Here is a 19,428-nt window from a genome sequence, read left to right on the forward strand (position 1 = left end):
TGTTCTCTGTATTTAAGAGTCTCTTATGGTTTGTCTTCCTCTCTGTTTTTATATTATTTTTGCTTCCGTTCCCTTATGTTCATCTGTTTTGTGTCTTAAATTCCACATATGAGTGAAATCATGATATTTGTTTTTCTCTGACTGATTTATTTCACTTAGCATCATATATTCTGGTTCTATCCACATTGTTACAAATGGCAAGATTTCATTCTTTTTGATCGCTGAGTAATACTCCATTGTGTATATATATCACATCTTCTTTATCCATTCATCAGTCGATGGACATTTGGGCACTTTCCATACTTTGACTATTGTCAATAGTGTTGCTATAAGCATTGGGGTGTATGTGCCCCTTTGAAATAGCACACCTATATCCTTTGGATAAATACTTAGTAGTGTAATTGCTGGGTCGTAGGGTAATTCTATTTTTAATTTTTTGAGGAACCTCCATACTGTTTTCCAGAGTGGCTGCACCAGTTTGCATTCCCACCAGCCGTGCAAAAGGGTTCCTCTTTCTCTGCATCCTTGCCAACATCTATTGTTACCTGAGTTGTTAATGTTAGCCATTCTGACAGGTGTGAGGTGCTATCTCATTGTGGTTTGGGTTTGTATTTCCCTGATGATGAGTGATGTTGAGCACTTTTTCATATGTCTGTTAGCCATCTGGATGTCTTCTTTGGAAAAGTGTCTATTCATGCCTTTTGCCCATTTCTTCACTAGATTATTTGTTTTTTGGGTGTTGATTTTGATAAGTTCCTTATAGATTTTGGATACTAACCTCTTGTCTGATGTCATACGCAAATATCTTCTCCCATTTCATCGGTTGCCTTTTAGTTTTTCTGATTGTTGAAAATTCCATTATTAGCTCTGGGAATTTTTCAGTTCTTTCTTTCTTTCTTCCTTTCTCCCTTCCTTCCTTTCTTTCTTTCAAAAAAATTTTTTCACATTTATTTTATTTTCGAGACAGAGAGAGACAGAGCACAAATGGGGAATGAGCAGAGAGAGAGGGAGATACAGATTCCAAAGCAGGCTCCAGGCTCGGAGTTGTCAGCACAGAGCCTGACATGGGCCTCAAACTCACAGACCACGAGATCATGACCTGAGCTGAAGTCAGACCCTCAACCAACTGAGCCACCCAGGCACCCCCAGTTCTGTCTTTGAATATCACATCTCTGGAGCACCTGGGTGGCTTGGTTGAGCGTCTGACTCTTGATTTCGGCTTGGGTCATGATCTCATGGTTCGAGGGATTGAGTCCTGTGATGGGCTCTGCACTGGCAGTGCAAAACCTGCTTGGGATTCTCTCTCTCCTTCTCGCTGTCTGCCCCTTCCCTTCTCACACGTGCATGTGTGTGTATACTCTCTCTCAAAATAAATGAATAAACGTTAAAAAAAAAATCACACCTCCTCCACTTTCTTAATTTCCTTCTCATGCTTCTTATTCTCATTTTCATTTTTTATGGTATCTTTTAATTGGTATAAACCCTTTGCTGGGTAATTTTCTCAGATTTGTGTTCCAGTTAACTGATTCTCTCTTTAACTTGGTCTGATCTCTGTGCAAACTATTTGTTAAGGTTTTAAATTTCAGTAATGATTTTTCTGTGTTTCCCCCTCCCCCGTCCCCCACCCAAATTGGTTTGGTCACTGTCTGTTTTTTTCTCATGTTTTTCATTGTTTCCTTTTGACTTTAATAATTGGATATATGCTTATATATTATTGCTTCTCTGATCATTCCGTTAAGTTTTTTCAGAGTCTTATTCTACTATTTGGTGGATTTTCCAAGTCTTGTTTGTGATGGTTTCTTTGTGCATAAGCTTTTGTATTTTCTGTTGTGAGCTCATCTTCAACAGAGCTTTATTTGTGGGAATCATACTCTGATTAAGGGTAGGTCTCTTCAGAGTTTTGTATTTTTTCTGCCAAATGTTACACAGTTATTGCAAGCCTGACCACTTTTTGTGTGAAAGTTTTGCCATGGGGATTTTTAGACCATGTAGTAGTACAATTTAAGTCTAAAATTAGCTTATGGAAAGACCTATGGTTACAGATGATCATTTTTCCTCTTAATTCAGAGCTTTCGTATTGTTACTATGTGCCAACAGGCTAATTTTTTCCTAGTCTGCTCTGTCTTTTTGAGGGTCCTCACTTTAAATGGGGGCTCACTTTCAATTTCCTGTTTTCAGGTGGGCCCAGGGGGAATAAACAGCCCCCTTTTCCAGGGCAACTGAAAAGGCCTGACCTCATTTGCCACTGGACTTTCTAGTTCCCCCCAACATTTTTGGCCCTGGTGGATCTTCCTTGCTTTCTTGCAAGCTCAGCTGTGTAATTAAAAGGATATTGTTATATAGCCAATACTTCTAGGAGTTTTGGCATTAAAGTTACCTACCCGGCTCTGTCGCCATGAAAGCAGGATCTCTTCCCCCAGAATCTCTCACTCATGGCTGTAGCTGCAGCATCCAGCACAGCACCTGGCACATGGGGAAAGGCTGTCAATACAGACTTGTTATTTGACTTGTGGAATTGGACGTTTCAATTAGAAACTGTTCGTTCTCCCTGTAGGGAAAGCCAGAAGTGGTGCTCCAAATCCATTCATATCCAGCAGCCAAGGTGGTGGTCTGTGTTTTAACACCTGTGAACGATTTCAATTTTCCTGTTTTTTTTACTTTTAAATGTTAAAACTTCGGTGCTTTCCTAAGGACACGAAGATGCCATTGCCAGTTACCAGCAGAGTTTTCCAACCCCATAAATTGGCGAATTAAAACCATCCCTGGGGAACCATTATTGCCCAGTGTCTCTTTATGCTGGCACTTAGAAAGTTCTTATGCTGATTAAATTGACCTTTATAGTGGCTTAGCTGAGAATAGCAACTATAAGAGATGGAAACTGTTGAGGAAAGTGTTGTTAGTCCCACAGTTTCTGCTGCCACAGAAGAGGAGATGATTTTTTGCATATGTGCAAAACATACACTATTCATCCTTTTCCGTTGTAAAAATGCTCTTTCCAGTTCGGTGCTGTTCTTGCTTGCTTCTTCCCGGTGTCTGTGCTTTTTGTTTGCGGTGACCCTTTGTGCCCTGTATCAGAGCCAGTCCCTGTGATATCTGGGCTGAAGACACATACCAGTAACAGACGAAGATGCTAATGGTCATCTCCACAGTCATTCCTGAGATGAGAGGCCTCCAACATAAGGGCACATGTTACTCAGTTTCTTTGTGACAAGTTCTACATTTCTAGCATTTTTTGGCCAGGCAGTTTTGTGCAAATGAAAATATTGCTGGGAAGGAGCTGTCTTTAAAATGTAAATCTGATTTTGTCACTTCTGTGCACAGTCTGGTCCCCGCTTACCTAACTTCCCTGCCTACTTCCTTAACCATCTCCTTCTAGTTAAAGGGCTTTGCCTGTACTGCCTCTTTTGCCTAGAATGTTCTCCCCATCCCTCTTCCCTCGGTTACTAACTTTCTAACCATCTTGGTGATCTCAGTTCAAGCTTACCTTCCTCACAGAAGCTGTCTGGACCTTCCCTACCAGCTCCTAGCTCTAATCTTTTGTAAGCTCTCACTATATCATGTATTTTTCTCTTTCTGGTTGCAGTTTAATCTATGTGGTTACTTTATCATCTTTCATTAGACTGCAAGCTCCATGAAGACAGAGATCATGACCATTTTGGCCATTTGCCCATTGTGTTCCCCACCCTAGTTCAGTGCTGGTGCAGGGCAGGTACTCAATGTCGAAGGAAGGAATGAAGATCCTTACTGCACGCTGGGATGAAACACTGCTTTTCAGAAAGTCAGTGTGTGAAAGTACAAGCTTTCAAGCAGGAAAGGGAGGAGCCCTGAGCAGGCTGTCCCTCCTCACTGCCAAGTAGAAGATGAAAGATCTGTACCCAAAGTCAAAGAGCTCTACAAGGGCAGGGTCCTTACCTTTTCCTCCAGAGACAAAATGTTGACTTTGTTTGGTTTGGGGCTTTCATTGGATTTTTTTAAGCCACTGAAGTATAAGAAGCAACTGGAGAAGTATCACCTCAACCAAGGAAACTAAAGGTCAATAGTAAGAGCTCAGGCTCTGGGGTCAGATGAAAGAGGTTTGAACGACTTTCTAGTCGTATGACCTTAGGCGAGTTGCGCAGCCTCTCACAGCCTCAATTGCCTGATACTACCTACTTCATAGGTTGCTTTCAAGTTGAGATGGAGGAATACGTGTAAGGCATTTAGAACAGTGCCTGGCACATGGCAAGTGCTCAGTATACATTAGCTATATTATTCACCCCAGGTTGCGTAGCCGTTGTTTCATTAAGCAAACCAAGTGCTGTGTTCATACTGGGGATGGGGGAGGGGGGATGAGGAGACAGAGCTCCTGCCTATAGGGCGAGCACAATTCATTCTTTGGTTCATTCCCTGGAGAAAGGGGGTGGGAGGGATATTTACTGCCCACTCTTCAAGACTTGGCCTGAGCAACATAATATGTATATAAAGTGCTTGGAGATGCTTAGAAGCAAGGCAAAGAGGAATCATAAAAGGTGCTGAGAACTTTTCATATTTGAACCTTATCCATTGCATTCTCTCTAGTTTCTTTTTCCATTCTTCCTGTGTCTGGAGCAATCCACATTGCCAGTGAACTTCACTCTTCTGAAATCGTTTTGATTGAATGCAAAGTGCTATTTAGATGGGCTTTCCTGCCCAGCAATAATGGTTCACAGACTAATATTGATACTAAGAGGTCAGAGAAGTTAAGTCACTTACCCAAGGTCACATAGTTAATTAATAAGCGCAGTATAAGAGCTGGGCTTCAGACCCAGATCAACCTCTTAACCACTTCTGCCTCGCAGTGGATCTCAAGCCACCTGGAGGTGTTTGAGAGCTCTCCAGGTAATGCACGATTAGTCTCCTCGTACAGGGAAGGCTGGAAGAGTACCAGGCAGCATCCGTGCACTTCTGTTCTTTGCTGTCTCTTTGAATGAGAGGAGACAGATTTTAGCAGCTCTTGGGTTGACTCAAGGCTGCTGTGTGAGGGGATGGGAGGTGGGTAGGCTAATAAAGACTTCGGGTTGAAGGAGACACGAGAGAGCATCTTTGACTTCTCCTAGGGCTACTGAGTAACTTGTCCAGGTCCTGGTCCTCTGTGTTGAGGACCAAACCCAAGAAACCTAGAAACCCAGGGCTTTCCTTTCACACCAGCAGGGTTCTGGAGGAGCTTACCTTTGGGACTCACATCTCAACTTACCCGCCTGGTCCTCCATTTCTTCCTTGCTTAAAGGCCCATGAGCCCACTTCTTGTCTTCCTTAACTGTCCACCTGCTTTCCTTCATCCTGTAGCAGAAAGTGACAGTTTCCATCACCAGGGCCACCTCAGGCAGCCTGGGAGCTCTCTTGCGGGGCAGGGGAAGGAGAACAGGGATTGAGATTTACTGGGTAAAAAGCGTTTGAGGAACCCTGGATTAGATGCTGCTGCTCCAGTTCTGCTCTCCCTGGAAAAGTGGAGGCAGAGCCGGAAAAAAGATCGAGGTCCTGTTTATACCGGGCTTCCTGTGGGGTGGGTGGGTGGGGAAGCCGAGAGAAAAGCTGACATCACTATGTCGTGAAGATTACCACTTGTTTAGATGTCAGACGCGTTCCACTCCATGCCTCACTTAGGAGCAGTTGACCGTCCAGTGTTCAGAGCCTGGACCTCGTCTGGTGAATTTTCCTGAGGCAGAAGTGTCACTGGATTCTTTCATGTGTTGGAGTGTAGGCAGCACGGCCTGTTTTAGAAACTACGCGGACACTTTGAACTGTGTGAGCCCGTGCCAGAAGAATGGCATTTCAGGGCCCGGTAAACTTGGGAGAAACTTTTTGATGTCCTTCTGAAAGCAATGTTTCCCTCTGAAGTCAAGGAGGGTGTGTTCTAGCAAAAGCAGCGAGGGAGCCCAGATCTGCTTTCTCCATGTGCACCAGGCCTCAGGGGAGACTCGTGACCAGACAGCCCCCGTCCAGGTGTTCCATTTTGCTTATGGTGGACGTGGGGAGGCGGGCCTGTTGACAGTGCTGTGAAACCCTCACTGTCAGAACTTACAAATGCCTTTCCCGTGTTTCCTTCTTCCCCCACCCCTTTACACAAGGCTTGAGGCTCTTAGAGACCAGGAAATGCCTGAGCGTATGTGGTAGAGCCCTGCACCGAGCCTGGGATCTGGTCTTCAGCTGTGCCCTCTCCCGCATCCTCGCCTGTGACACCAGGCACTTGCATGGTCCCGCCCGGCCTTAGTCCTGTAGACGGTTGCTGGAGTGCCTTGTTTATACCCCTGGCCAAGAAGACAGTGGAGTGTAAAGTGAGGCCCAGAGAGGAGGAACTGACCGTGTGACTTAAGTTTCCACTGGCAGGCGTCCGCCCGGATGTACACTGTGGGCAGGGTCAGCCTGAGTAGCAGCAAATACAATACTGTGGTTTTAGTTTCTTTGCCGAGCAGAGTTTTTTTCCAACCTCGAGTTTCTTGAGGATGAGGACAATGTCTTATTTATCTTTGTATCCCATGTACCCAACACGGTGCTTGGCACAAAGACAGTGTCCAGTAAGTGGACATGTTACTTCTTTAAAGAAACGTTGAAAGCCAGATGGAGTAGATGACTTATGTGCTCCTGTGTCTCCCCATATGTGTTGGGGGTCCACAGTACATTTGGGGCTGAAGTTCAGGTTGGCTGGTCGGGTATCTCATATCTTAAATGTGAAATGTCAAAAAAACATTTTCACCTCCATCCTCTTCCAGAGCTGTGAATAGAACTTGGCACCCTGCGAGGTGGTTACTCAGCAGTGCCCATTCTGGAGCCGTCCCTGACAAGGCACAGTGTGAATCCTAGGTCCAGTCAAGATTATTAAGAGATCATTTGATAAGCAAAAAATTATCTAGCAAGTTGAAATTGGACAAGGTTACCTGAGCAGGTTACCCCTTTTCTTAAGGGCGAAAATTCTAGTGGCAAGTTATTTTAGCTCTCTTTGGAATCACACTGTATGTGACCTTGAACAGTGTGTTGTTTTGAAGGACGGAATGACTGACTAGATGCTAATCCTAGAATATGTACCGCGTTAATTGTTCCAGGAACTTTCACAGAAAAGCTGGTTTTATTTAAAACATACTGCTCATTACACGAGAACCATCATCCTTTTACTGGCTGAGTTCAGCCCTGGAACGTGAAGGTGAAGTGTTTCTGTTCGGACATAAAGAAAGTGAGGCATCCATTTCCTGTCTGAGGAGAACTTCGCTGTTTACCAGTCAGCTTTGTGTGCTGAATCCTCTTCCCCCTTTAATAAACCTTGGTTATTTTTTCGTCAATCTGCTGCTGTTGTGTGGTTCTTTCTAATTTTTTTTTCCTTTGTGGAATGAACATTGGTATAGACCATCTTGTTGGAAGGTGGGCAGACAACCAGGAAGAGGGTGATGAGAAGAAAAGTGACATTTGAAAACTATAATTTAATATGCCAAAATGTTTTTTCGATTTTTTTTTTTTTCTTTAGGATAAGGAAACCTGTGTGGGTACCAACAATCAAAGCTACATCTGTGACACAGGACACTGCTGTGGACAGTCTCAGTGCTGCAACTACTACTATGAACTCTGGTGTAAGTCCTTGCCCCCTGGGACATCTGTGGCACTCCAGGGTGCTCCTGGTCACGGTCTCTGCTCATTGGGAAATGGTGGACTGGGCCATGTTTCTTACTCTCTTGGAGGAGGTGTTGCAAGTAGAAACTGTTGCTGGGTTCTAGATGCGATTCCTCTGTAGAGGACTGGTCCAGTGCCCTTTGGACACCATGGGCTAAAGACTAGAAAATATGGTCAGAGTCTTCTGAAGAGGCCATGGGTACGAGGTCTGCTGCAGGAACTCCTGCCTGGGGTTCTCTCTGACGCCACCTCCAGTGTGTCCTGAGCAGTGGTAACAATACACCCTTCCACGAGCCAGCCCAGACACCCAGGCTTTGCCATCTTTGCGAAGAGAGGTTGCAGCAGCCAACCTGTGAATGCCAGGCGAGGCTTTGTGGAGAGCTGTAGTGTTGTTTTCTTATAACAGCCTTAAGGACTTCCAGGATTCCTCATAGAGCATCAAGGAGCTGCCTCTGTTTCTGAGGGTCCCTGTCAAAGGGATCACCTTCTCCTAGGTCCCTGCCCATGGAGCCCTCTCAGGGTGAGGGAGTCTAGAGGTTTAGCCCCTTTGTTTCTTTCCCATTTCTCAAGCTGAAGTGTCTGGAGGCTTGCTTCTCCAGTGTACCTTCCCTGTTAGCCCCATGTGGCTAATTGCCACATGCAGACAGTCCTCTTCTTGCCACTGGTTTGTTTGAGGCCATGAACTTGCACCTTTCAGGCTTGCCCAAGGGTGGCGACGTCACCGTGATCTTCAGGGAGCGAGCCAGGTTCGAGAAGTTCACTAACACACTTTGGATTCCAATCTTCTCAAAGCTTGGATGAGACCCTACAGGATGCTGGACAACGAATCGGGAGGACAGGAGAGTCCTTAGGGCAGGGTCCCCAGGTGACCGGCACTGCACCGGTTCTCACAACTGTCTGTAGAGAGGAGAAACAGTAGACTGTTTCCCCAGATAGTTCTAAGCTCCTGTCACTCCTTCTGTTTGGAAACAAACTGGGCTGGTTTGTCAAACTATGCCTTTGCTGCCAGTGTCACCCTGTCCTTTCTCCCCTTCCTCTGTCTGATCTCCCCACTCCCTCCACATCAGTGATGTGGTCGGAAAGCTACAAGTGCTATTGTTTAGTATGGAAAGGAAATTAGATTCTTGGCTGGTCAGTCTCTCCCTCTCAATGTAAACGTATTTTGTAGCCTGTGGGAGTGGTTCCTTCAAACAGGACCTCTCCTCACCCTTATACTTCCCTTTCAAGGACTGAGGACTGGCTTGTCCTTTCTGAGGAATCCCAGGGGTGGTCAAATGCATACTTCCTTCCCAAGGAGACGACAGGGCTCAGGATGTCCCCACCATTCCTCCGTGAATATAAGCAACAGCAAAGGAGGGCCCAGAACTGTTGCTATTTTAGAAGGGGTGGGGCCGAGGGACTTAGTAGAGGACACAAAGTGCCAAGCAGGTGAACAGACTGTGTTTAAATGTTTTAAAATGTAGATAACCACAGGGTTCAAATTCTCCCTCCCACCCCTTGTTAAAACAAAAGTCGAAGCTGGGCTGCCAAAAAGCCACAGAGCTGCAGTTTGTTTTTCCGGGGCCTGGCCCAGGCAGCATCGGTTGTGGAGAGGCATGGGCTTGCTGATGGCCTCGTCTCAGACTGACAGAGCCTCCTGGGACCTTGGCGGAGCAGGCTCCGTAGCCACCAGAATTGGGTCACTGTCGTCAGGGTTGGGGGGGGGGTGGGCAGCGGGGACAGGGAGACCCAGATGGCAGGGAGGCAGCCTGGGAACCAGGCACCTCATCCCAAGGGCTTAAAGAAAGCCAGAGGAGGAGCTGCTAAGTGGCTGATTATCTCCAGTTATGGTCAGCGGGGGAAAGGAGGAGGCTAGAGACCAGAGTCCGGACAGGGAGAAAAGACTCGCCACTATATGAGTTGGTCCACGCTTTCTGAGTTCTGGAGGGATGGAGGTTATAAAAGCAAAACTGTCCTCATCAGTGCCCAAAAGTGACTTCTTAGTCAGGAGATGCCCAGTGAGTATTCTGCCTCCCTCAGAATTCTTTGGTTTTCTTCCTTATCGGGTCCTGGCCTCTGCCTGATGTGTGTATAGAGGGAAGTTGAGTGTTGGAATGAACCCCTTCAATTCTTACCAAAGCTGCATTTTTGGGGTGCCTGGGTTGCTCGGTTGAACATCCGACTCTTGGTTTTGGCTCAGGTCATGATCCCAGGGTCTTGGGATCGAGCCTCGAGTTGGACTCTGTGTTGTGTGGAGCCTGCTTAAGATTCTCCCCCTTCCCATTCTCCCTCTGCCCCTCTCACCTGCTCGTGCGCTGTCTGTCTCTCTAAAAAAAAAAAAAAAAAAAAAAACACCAACACCAACAAAAAAAAAACCCTGCTTTTTGGTCGTTTTGAACCCCTTTCCTTCTGATTGCCTCTAAACTTTGTCCGAAATGCAAAAAGAACGGGCTTTGGGTTATTCTTTTTGTCTCTTTCCTTTGGAAGGAAAAAAAGTCTCAGCCAGGAAATCCTTGGCAGAATTTCTGTCAGACCGAGTACCTCTTTAACCACGGTTGCCTACAGGGAAGGCCTCAGGGAAAAAAGGGAAAAATGCCATTTCCACCAACCCTTTCATCTCTACTGAGCTGAATTTTCCTGTGTGCCGGAGTGCCGTGCGTGCGCGCGCGCACGCACACACACACACACACACACACACACACACACGCACATACAGACCTTAGGCTTCATCAGCACCCTTTCTCCCTTTCAGTTGTAACCTAAGCCAGTAGTTATTACTGGGCCTGCATCAAATGGGAAGCGAAGGTCCTGTTTTAGCACTAAGGCTATAAGGGCTGGTCATCATCATTATTGTTACCCCATGCATTTTTATGGCACTTGTACTTTAATTCATTATTCAGTCATTTATTCATTCAGTAAACCCTTACTCCAATGGTTCTCAAAATTTGGCAAGCATCCAAATTTCCTGGAGGGCTTATTAAAACACAGAGCTCTCGGCCCTGCTCCCAGTTTTTTATTCAGTAGGTCTGAGGTGGACTTGAGAATTTGTGGTCCTAACAAACTCCTACTTGATGCTCTGACCTCTTCTGTGTTAGAAACTGTGGGGAGTCATACATAATCCTTGCTGTCAACAGGGAATCTCCTAACAGAGAGAGGAGATAAGACACAGCTCCCCACTAGTAACACTGAGAGTGGAATGTATGTGGCAGGACTACTGTGAATGTTCAGGAGAGTTTGCTTTGGCTAGCCAAGATTCAGGCAGCCTTCGTGGAAGAGGTGGGATTTGAAGTGCACCCTAAAGAATGGATAGGATTTAAACTCATGAAGAACATAGGGGCCCCTGGGTGGCTTAGTCGGTTAAGCATCTGACTTCAGCTCAGGTCATGATGTCTCACAGTTCATGGGTTTGAGCCCTGCATCGGGCTCTGTGCTAACAGCTCAAAGCCTAGAGGCTGTTTCAGATTCTGTGTCTCCATCTCTCTCTCTGCCCCTCCCTCCTCACGCTCTCTCTCTCTCTGTCTCTCAAAAATAAAATAAACGTTAAAAAAAAAATTAAACACATGAACATGAAGAAGGGTACAGTGGCTTTGCAGGCAGAGGAACAGCATAGGCCAGGACCCCATGGGAAAGAACATTGTACGCGTGATGTTGTTCACCCTTCCCCTGGGCCTGTGGGGCTTGTCTGGGAAGGAGCAGGAAGTGAGCTAATGTGCACAGAGCTCTGCTACATATGAGGCACCGGTAAGGTCTTCAATCACATGTCTCCTTTCACCCCGAGAGCAACCCTGCTACGTACGCATATCATCCCCATGTGTCCTGACCCAGGGGCGTTAAGTAACTGTTCATTTGGATGCAGATGACTGGTAGCGTCAGTGTGCCTCACTCCAAAGCCACCCCCTTCCAGAACTATGAGCCAGACTAGAAGGTGATGGGCCCAGGTCGTGGAAGGTCCGGAATGTGCGTGTTTAATTTCCACCTGAGGATGCCCTTCATGGCACAAGTAGGAGCAAAGAGGAAAACCAAAGGTGAGAGAGGCCACCAACATGCTCAAGGCTAAAGATCCTGAACCTGGATCTCCCGATTCTCATCCTAGGGCTCTTTCCACTCACCAAGCTACATTGTCCAGGGAGAGGTCAGAGCTGGGAATTTCTGCTCCTGAGATAATTTGAGGGACCTTCACCCGGGTATCAGTTTTCCCTTGTCTGGGCCTTAGTTAGGGAGAGGGGAGTGTTTCTGGGCAGTGGAATCCCTCTGAGGTGACATGAAATTCTGTTTAAGACTGCCCCGCTTGTTTTCCACCTGTTAAATTTTCCTTTTTAGTTATCTTAAGATGTCCATTGTTGGGCTGCTTGTAAGGAAGGCCCATGGCATTTGCCACCCTTAGCAGGGTGGAGAGTGGGAAGCTGGGGCCTTCTTCTAAGCCCTGATTGGACCCCCACTTGCCCCGATTGGACCCCTGCTCCTAGAGGTCCAGGCTTCTGGACAAAAGTAGGTTCATCAGTAGTACTTGGGCTAGCTTTCCAATGAATGTAGCCAAGAACAGAACCTAGAAGCAGACTTTGGACTTGTTCCACTGTCGCTTTTTTATGGAGTATTTTTTTGGGGGAATAAAAGAGGAATGGAAAGAAAACCCTTCCCATAGGTGGTCATACCTGTAACAAGAATAGTAGTAACAATCTAGAGAACTTATTATATGCCAAGCATGGTTCTGAGGACTCTCCATATATCAACTTGTTTATTCCTCACAGTGACCGGTAAGGTAGAAACTGTTATTCTCCCATTTTACAGGTGAGGGAAGTGAAAACAAAATTACCAAGGTCACAAAGCTAGGAAGTAGTTTTGTGAGCTGTGATTTGAATCCAGGTCACTGCCTCTTCCCTTCTATAACTGCAGTCATGCTTATAGGAAGCTTGTCCAGTCTTTCAGATGAACTTGTAAGTCTTCTGAGGTCTTCTGTTCCCTAATTCAGGCCTTTTCCACAGAGGCAGTGGCAGGAGCTCCTGCTGAGAGCTTTAAGGGGCCAGGGAGGTCACCCACCATCCTATGGCGTAGAAGGAGAGCTAATTTACAGTATGCTTTGGCTTCCTAATGAGGAATTTCCTGCCCCGTTGGGGAGTGGTGTTTTCCCAAGTTTATAGTGAACTCTGGGGCACATGACTCAGTTCCTACATTGAACTGTGATTGTTTTTCAAAACTTGTTTTCTGTTTTGCTTAGCATGACAAATGCTCCCCACCATGAGATCACAGCTTTCAAAGTTGTCATTGGGGAATGTAGTCTCTGGGTAGATGTGTGTTTGGAAAGGAGGGCATGCTTCTGTCTTTCTCTGTGTGTCTCTTTCATTAGGTTTTTCTTTTGTAAACTTTCTTCCTTGTTTGTGAAATCTAGCAAAAAGATCAAAAGTTTGTACAACTCCGGAGGGACCAGTCTGGATATTCTCCCTTTTAAACTTGGTGGGACATTACTTTGACTCCAGTGACTCCCAAGAGAGTCCATTTTGTGAGGGCCAGACGAGAATGCCTTTTGCCTTCCCACATTAACCCCACCACTGGGACCAGCTCATTAAGGGTCTTTTCTGGACCTGTGCTAACACACCATCTTGGCACTAGTCACATTGTGCTTCCAAGTTAGATTTCCCTCCGTTTTGACCCACACACATAATCTTTTGTCATACTGTAGTAGAACTGAAGAGGGGTGTCTGGCTGGCTCAGTTGAAAGAGTATGCAACTCTTGATCTTGGGGTGGTGAGTTCAACCTCCATGTTGGGTGTAGAGATTACCTAAATAAATAAAAACTTAAAAAAAAGAAATGAACAAATTGGAACTCATTTTGAGACTTGTAACATAAATATAACATCACACAACTGGTACCTGGTAGGGAGACTTTTTCTACCTGTTATTCTACATGAAAAGAAGTAGGGTGGTGGAATTTCAATGGATTCATGAGTTGTCTGGTGCTCTCTTAGATATGACTAAGGCAGTTTTGCTAAGGGTGTGTGTTCTAGTTGTCTCATTTCTTCCCCCAGTCTCCTGCCCTGCCTAATTTTTCCTTTAAAAAAAAAATCTGTGTTTCTGTTATACTCCTAGTTTGGTGGATCTCAGTCTTTTTTCTGGGTGAAGGATTCCCTTAAGAATCTGATGAACATTGGGGCGCCTGGGTGACTCAGTTGGTTAAGCATCTGGCTCTTAGTTTTGGCTCAGGTCGTGATCTTGGTGGTTCGTGAGATCAAGCCTGGAGTGGGGCTCTGTGCTAACAGCGTGGGGCCTGCTTGGGATTCTCTCTCTCTCCCTCTCCCTCTTGCCCTCTCTCTCTCAAAATGAAAATACATAAGTATTTTTAAAAAAGAAAAACAAAAAACAAAACATTAAAAAATAAAATCATGTTTCTTATATAGTCTATAAAATGAGAAATACTGTCCCTGGATCATTTATATTGCAGCATAAAGGTTAAAAGTTGGTTTACCTTTTAGGTAAGAAACTACTGAAAAAAATGCCTTGGGAGGTAAAAACTAGTTGAGTTAGATGCTAATTATCTAATGAGAGAATGTACGTTAAAGGTATACCAAGAAATATAAAGGATTGTGAGACTATGCTGGGCAGGTGAGAGAAATATAGGTAATATGGATGAATGGTTAGCCCAGAAACTCTTAGACTGGACTCTAAAATGCATTTGGAAACCAGACTCTTCAGCAGAATGCACTGTACTTTTTTGTGCCACCAACCCCCAGCCCTGAAAAGGGTCACAGATCCAGATGGCAGGGCCTGAGGATGTTATGGGACAGCATCAGGGAACCACTTCCCTCCCAGAGCTCTTCTCTGGCCTCAGCACCATTTCTGAGGGCTCTTGTGATGGTGTTTATCCAGTCCTCAGTCAACCAGCAGCAGGAGAGAAAAATATAAGTGAAATTAAGCAAAGGTCATTAGCGAGTCTGGGAAAGACCACAAGGGAGACTTCTTGACTTCAACTTATGTGTATGTTCTCTGCTTAGGAATGGGGTTTTTCAGGGCGCCTGGGTGGCTCTGTTGAGTGTCCAACTTCGGCTCAGGTCATGATCATACGGTTTGTGAGTTTGAGCCCCACATTGGGCTCTGTGCTCATAGCTCAGAGCCTCGAGCCTGCTTTAGATTCTGTGTCTCCCTCTCTCTCTGCCCCAACCCACTCGCATTCTGTCTCTGTCTCTCTCAAAAATAAATAAACATTAAAAAAAAAAATGGTAGGGGTGCCTGGGTGGCTCAGTTGGTTAAGCGTCCAACTTTAGCTCAGGTCATGATCTCATGGTTAGTGGGTTCCAGCCCCGCATCAGGCTCTGTGCTGACAGCTCAGAGCCTGGAGCCTGCTTCAGATTCTGTGTCTCCCTCTCTCTGCCCCTCCCCAGCTCATGCTCTGTCTTTCTCTGTCTCTCTCTGTCTCTAAAAAATAAACGTTTAAAAAAAAAAAAAGAAATGGGGTTTTTCTGTTTGCTGATGGGATAAAGGGAAAAAATCCTCAGCCCATTGTCCTCCACCTGTTCTCTGGTTGGGAGGCCTCAGGAGAAGGTTCCATTGAACACTGACATGTGCTGAAAGCAATTAGGTGTCATACATACAATGGTGTTGCCCGTCTGCCAGGGCCAGGCTGCTGTACCACTGTCCCGTTTCACTGTGGTGGCTTTGGAGAAGATTCAGCAGGGACACCCCTGGGGGACAGAAGGAGCCATTGCCAGAAGCCACACCCTAAATGTCAGTGCGATCTTTTGGAATATTGTATTCTGGTACAAATGGGGAATAAAAGCAGGTTTATTCACATACAAGTTTGGGGGAAAGGGGGGCTTTTTTTTTTTTTTTTTTTTTAAGTAAGCTCTGTATCCAGCACGGGGCTCAAACTCATAACCCTGAGATCACACAGTCTACTGAATGAGCCAGCCAGGAATCCCAGGGCTTTTTTTTAGAATTTATTTTAAGTTATTTTTATTCTTAAAAAATTTTTTTTCTTAGATGTTTATTTATTTTTGAGAGAGAGAGAGACAGAGATGAGTGGTGGAGGGGTAGAGAGAGAGGGAGACACAGAATCCGAAGCAGGGTCCAGGTTCTGAGCTGTCAGCACAGAGCCTGATGTGGGGTCTGAAACTCACAAACCATTAGATCATAACCTGAGCTGAAGTCAGACACTTAACCGACTGAACCACCTGGGCGCACGCCCCCACCACCCCACCTTTTTTTTCTTAATAATCTTAACTCATTCTGATAAGAGATTCATGTGAAAATACTTAAGTTCTAAACACAAATTTATCATCACAAAGCAGGTAATCAAAAATACAGGTAGCATTTGTAATAGAAAAAATTGAAATTCATCAGGTGTAGAGAACAAATGAACAGTAATCTGTTCTTAGTAACAACTCACCTTACAATTGTTCCTCAGATAAATTTTTTATTGAGAACTATATATATCCTTTTTATTTTTATTTTTTTTTAATTTTTTTTTTCAACGTTTTTTATTTATTTTTGGGACAGAGAGAGAGACAGAGCATGAACGGGGGAGGGGCAGAGAGAGAGGGAGACACAGAATCGGAAACAGGCTCCAGGCTCCGAGCCATCAGCCCAGAGCCTGACGCGGGGCTCGAACTCATGGACCGCGAGATCGTGACCTGGCTGAAGTCGGACGCTTAACCGACTGTGCCACCCAGGCGCCCCTATATCCTTTTTATTTTTAAGAACTACATGTTCACCTTAGAGAAATTTGAAATGCAGATAAGCAAAAAACAGCAGATCTAATACCAGAAAATCTACTGTCCTGTCATCCAGGTCAAAGGTGGTTTCGCTTTTTTTTTTTTTTAATGTTTATTCATTTATTATTATTATTTTTTAATTTTTTTTTAACGTTTATTTATTTTTGAGACAGAGAGAGACAGAGCATGAACAGGGGAGGGTCAGAGAGAGAGGGAGACACAAAATCTGAAACAGGCTCCAGGCTCTGAGCGGTCAGCACAGAGCCCGACGTGGGGCTCGAACCCACGGACCGCGAGATCATGACCTGAGCCGAAGTCGGATGCTTAACCGACTGAGCCACCCAGGCGCCCCTACTTATTTATTTTTTGAGAGAGGGAGAGAGAGAATACCAAGCAGGCTCTGTGCTGAACATCACAGAGGGGCTCAAATTCACTAACCATGAGATCGTGACCTGAGCTGAGATCAAGGGTTGTATGCCTAACTGACTGAGCCACCCAGGTGCCCCAGGATCATATTTTATGCTGTTTTGTATTTTGCTTTTCTTTTCTTTTTTTTTTAATGTTTACTTATTTATTTTGAGAGAGAGCACACACGCGTACAAGTGGGGGAGGAACAGAGAGAAAATGAGGGAGAGAATCCCATGCAGGCTCTGCACTGCCAGCACAGATCCTGCTGTGGGACCCAAACCCACAAACTGAGATCACGACCAGAGCTGAAATCAAGAGGCACTTAACCGACTGAGCCACCCAGGTGCCCTGGTTTTTTCACTTAATGTTAGAAACATCTCTATATGTCAAAAGTACGAGTCTATGAATATTTTTAAATGATTTATGTCATTTCATTGTGTGAATACATTACCAGAAGAACTTAAAAACCTATCTAGAAATTTATTATTATTATTTTTTAAGTAATTTCTCCTCCGAATGTGAGGCTTGAATTCACGACCCAAAAGAGGTCTATGCTCCACTTACTGAACCAGCCAGGCATCTTCCCCTCTTAATTTTTTAAAGAAAGGACAGCAAAAATATAAAATTGGTCACAGACATTTTTAAGTTTAATTTACTTTGTTTCCAGGTTTATAATTTTAAGGGCAAAATTGAAATTTCTTCTAATCCTACCACTTAAAAATAAGTCACTATTTTTGTGTTTTTCCTTCCAGTCTCTTCCCCTCCGTGTGTGTGTGTGTGTGTGTGTGTGTGTGTGTGTGTGTATTTTTCTTTTTTTTTTTTAACAAAATTGCTCAAGGATTTTCTGCATACATTTGAAGATTGGAGAGGGGTCTTATATTGGGGTTTGCAAAGATTCTCTGAGTCTGACCCAAGAGAACACAGTGGGAAACAAGAAGAAATAATCGGCCTGGAGAAGGGGAGGCTGCTAATGGCCCTGAGTCTAATGTAATCACAGGCCAAAGGGAGGTGGGGGTGTTATTTGCAACTGTAGGGCATGGAATTGTACTGGATTATATCAAGAGCAGAGGAAGTCATTTACACTCTCTAGGGAAGAGATGGACCTGAGGCGATTAGAATTTTTCCAAGTATAACTTTAGTGACTTGTATTACACCAGTGTGCGTGGAAGAGAAAAAGCCCGTGATCTTTTTGGTGATATCAAGAGAATCCTAAGAATTCTCTTATCAGGCAGCCCCTCCAAGGCCCTTTGCAGTTGCTAATCCACTGGGATTTTGAGGGGCTCTTTGCTTTTGGTGAGTAGCCTCATATAGCAGCAGGAAGTGAGGCTGTGGACTGGCCGTACGGTACTGAGCAGGGCTTGGAGGTAGGGGTGGGAGATGCGTAATGAGAAGGGCCGAAGCATTTGTGCCCGGGACAAAAAGAGGAGGAGTGTGCTGTCCTAAAAGGTGAGCATATTTCATGCCCACCAAACCTAACACGTAGGCCCAGCGGTGCCAGACAGGTGCCTGTCACCCTCTCCCACCCCATCTTTCACTCTGGCACAAGCACGTGTGAAAATTGAACACAGGTTCCAAATACGAATTCACTCGGTAAGGCCCGACAGTGCCAGCCTCGACCAGGTGGGCACTGTCTGGGGCCCCCCCTCCCCCCCCCCCCCCCGCTCAGAAAGCTGCCCCTCTGGCTGCTGTTCACCTGCTGCGTGTGCCTCTCTGCCTTCCTCCCCGCCCCCAGGGTTCTGGCTGGTGTGGACCATCATCATCATCCTGAGCTGCTGCTGTGTGTGCCACCACCGCCGAGCCAAGCATCGCCTTCAGGCCCAGCAGCGGCAGCATGAAATCAACCTGATCGCCTACCGAGAGGCCCACAATTACTCAGCGCTGCCATTTTATTTCAGTACGTACACGAAAAGCCGCCCCCCCCCCCCCCCACTCCGCCGTCCCCAGGGAGGACACACACAGACTGTGGGCCCCAGTGGGCCCTCTTACCCAGCACAGCACAGAGTCTTGCAGCTGTGGGAATGAGGGGCACTCCCCTTCGGCACAGAGGAGCATGTGAAGCCACTGGTCCAGTCCAAATCCACACCGGCCAGGTTCTGACCAGGTTTCGGATCCTTTAGCAAATTATTTTTTTAAGGCAAATGGTCAGAGGATGTATGATGTGAGTAAATCAAGGTTTAGATTCCTGTGGCCTGAAATCCTTCCATTTTGCTAACTGCCCTGTGATATGCCTGAGCCAAGGCTGCCATAAAAGAGGCAGATGGTGGCTGGGGGGGGGGGGGGTGGTGGTGACACTGGGACTTCCTGAGAACCAAGAAACGTGGTGACTCACTGAAGGACACTCACGTGACTTCCCTGGGGGGGGTTCTTCACACATGACCTCTCAAAAGGTCATTGGAGGCCCAGCTTGTCCAGAGCCATTCTACAGTGTGTTCTATAAAAGAAAGTGGCCACAGGTGTGGAATTACACATCCGGAAGCATTAAGTGCTTAGCACAGTGCCCGGCATATAGTAAGTGCTCAGTAAATGCTAGCAGTTATTGTTATAACCAGACCATCTGTGCCTTGAGACATTCAGCACATTCGAAAGATAATAAGCCTTGGTTGGCAGGACCCTCACCCTTCGCTGGTAACCCACCCGCTCCTGATCTGAGTCAGGATGAGGCTTGGTTTGTCTCTCTAGACCACCTCTAGCCACACTAGATTGAGGGACAACACAGATTTCT

The 19,428-nt window shown here is 45.8% G+C and overlaps 1 protein-coding gene and 1 long non-coding RNA gene across 5 annotated transcripts in view; one reads left to right on the forward strand and one right to left on the reverse strand.

The window, feature by feature from the left end:
* The window catches only part of WBP1L (WW domain binding protein 1 like), a 60,619-nt gene that overhangs the window by 36,994 nt on the left and 4,197 nt on the right, over window positions 1-19,428 (forward strand). For all 4 annotated transcript variants that reach the window (XM_058697618.1, XM_058697620.1, XM_058697619.1 and 1 more), the window contains exons 2-3: window positions 7,475-7,577; window positions 18,439-18,600. In XM_058697618.1, coding sequence (XP_058553601.1) covers window positions 7,475-7,577; window positions 18,439-18,600 — 265 coding nt within the window. The remainder of the gene's footprint in view (window positions 1-7,474; window positions 7,578-18,438; window positions 18,601-19,428) is intronic.
* On the reverse strand, window positions 12,313-18,950 carry LOC131493297 (uncharacterized). Its single transcript, XR_009252555.1, has 2 exons — window positions 18,693-18,950; window positions 12,313-13,388 (listed from the first exon to the last, which is right to left on the reverse strand). It is a non-coding gene; the product is annotated as an uncharacterized LOC131493297 (long non-coding RNA).

Source organism: Neofelis nebulosa, chromosome 13 (genome assembly GCF_028018385.1).
Source record: "Neofelis nebulosa isolate mNeoNeb1 chromosome 13, mNeoNeb1.pri, whole genome shotgun sequence".
In the NCBI taxonomy this organism is placed as follows: Eukaryota; Metazoa; Chordata; class Mammalia; order Carnivora; family Felidae; genus Neofelis; species Neofelis nebulosa.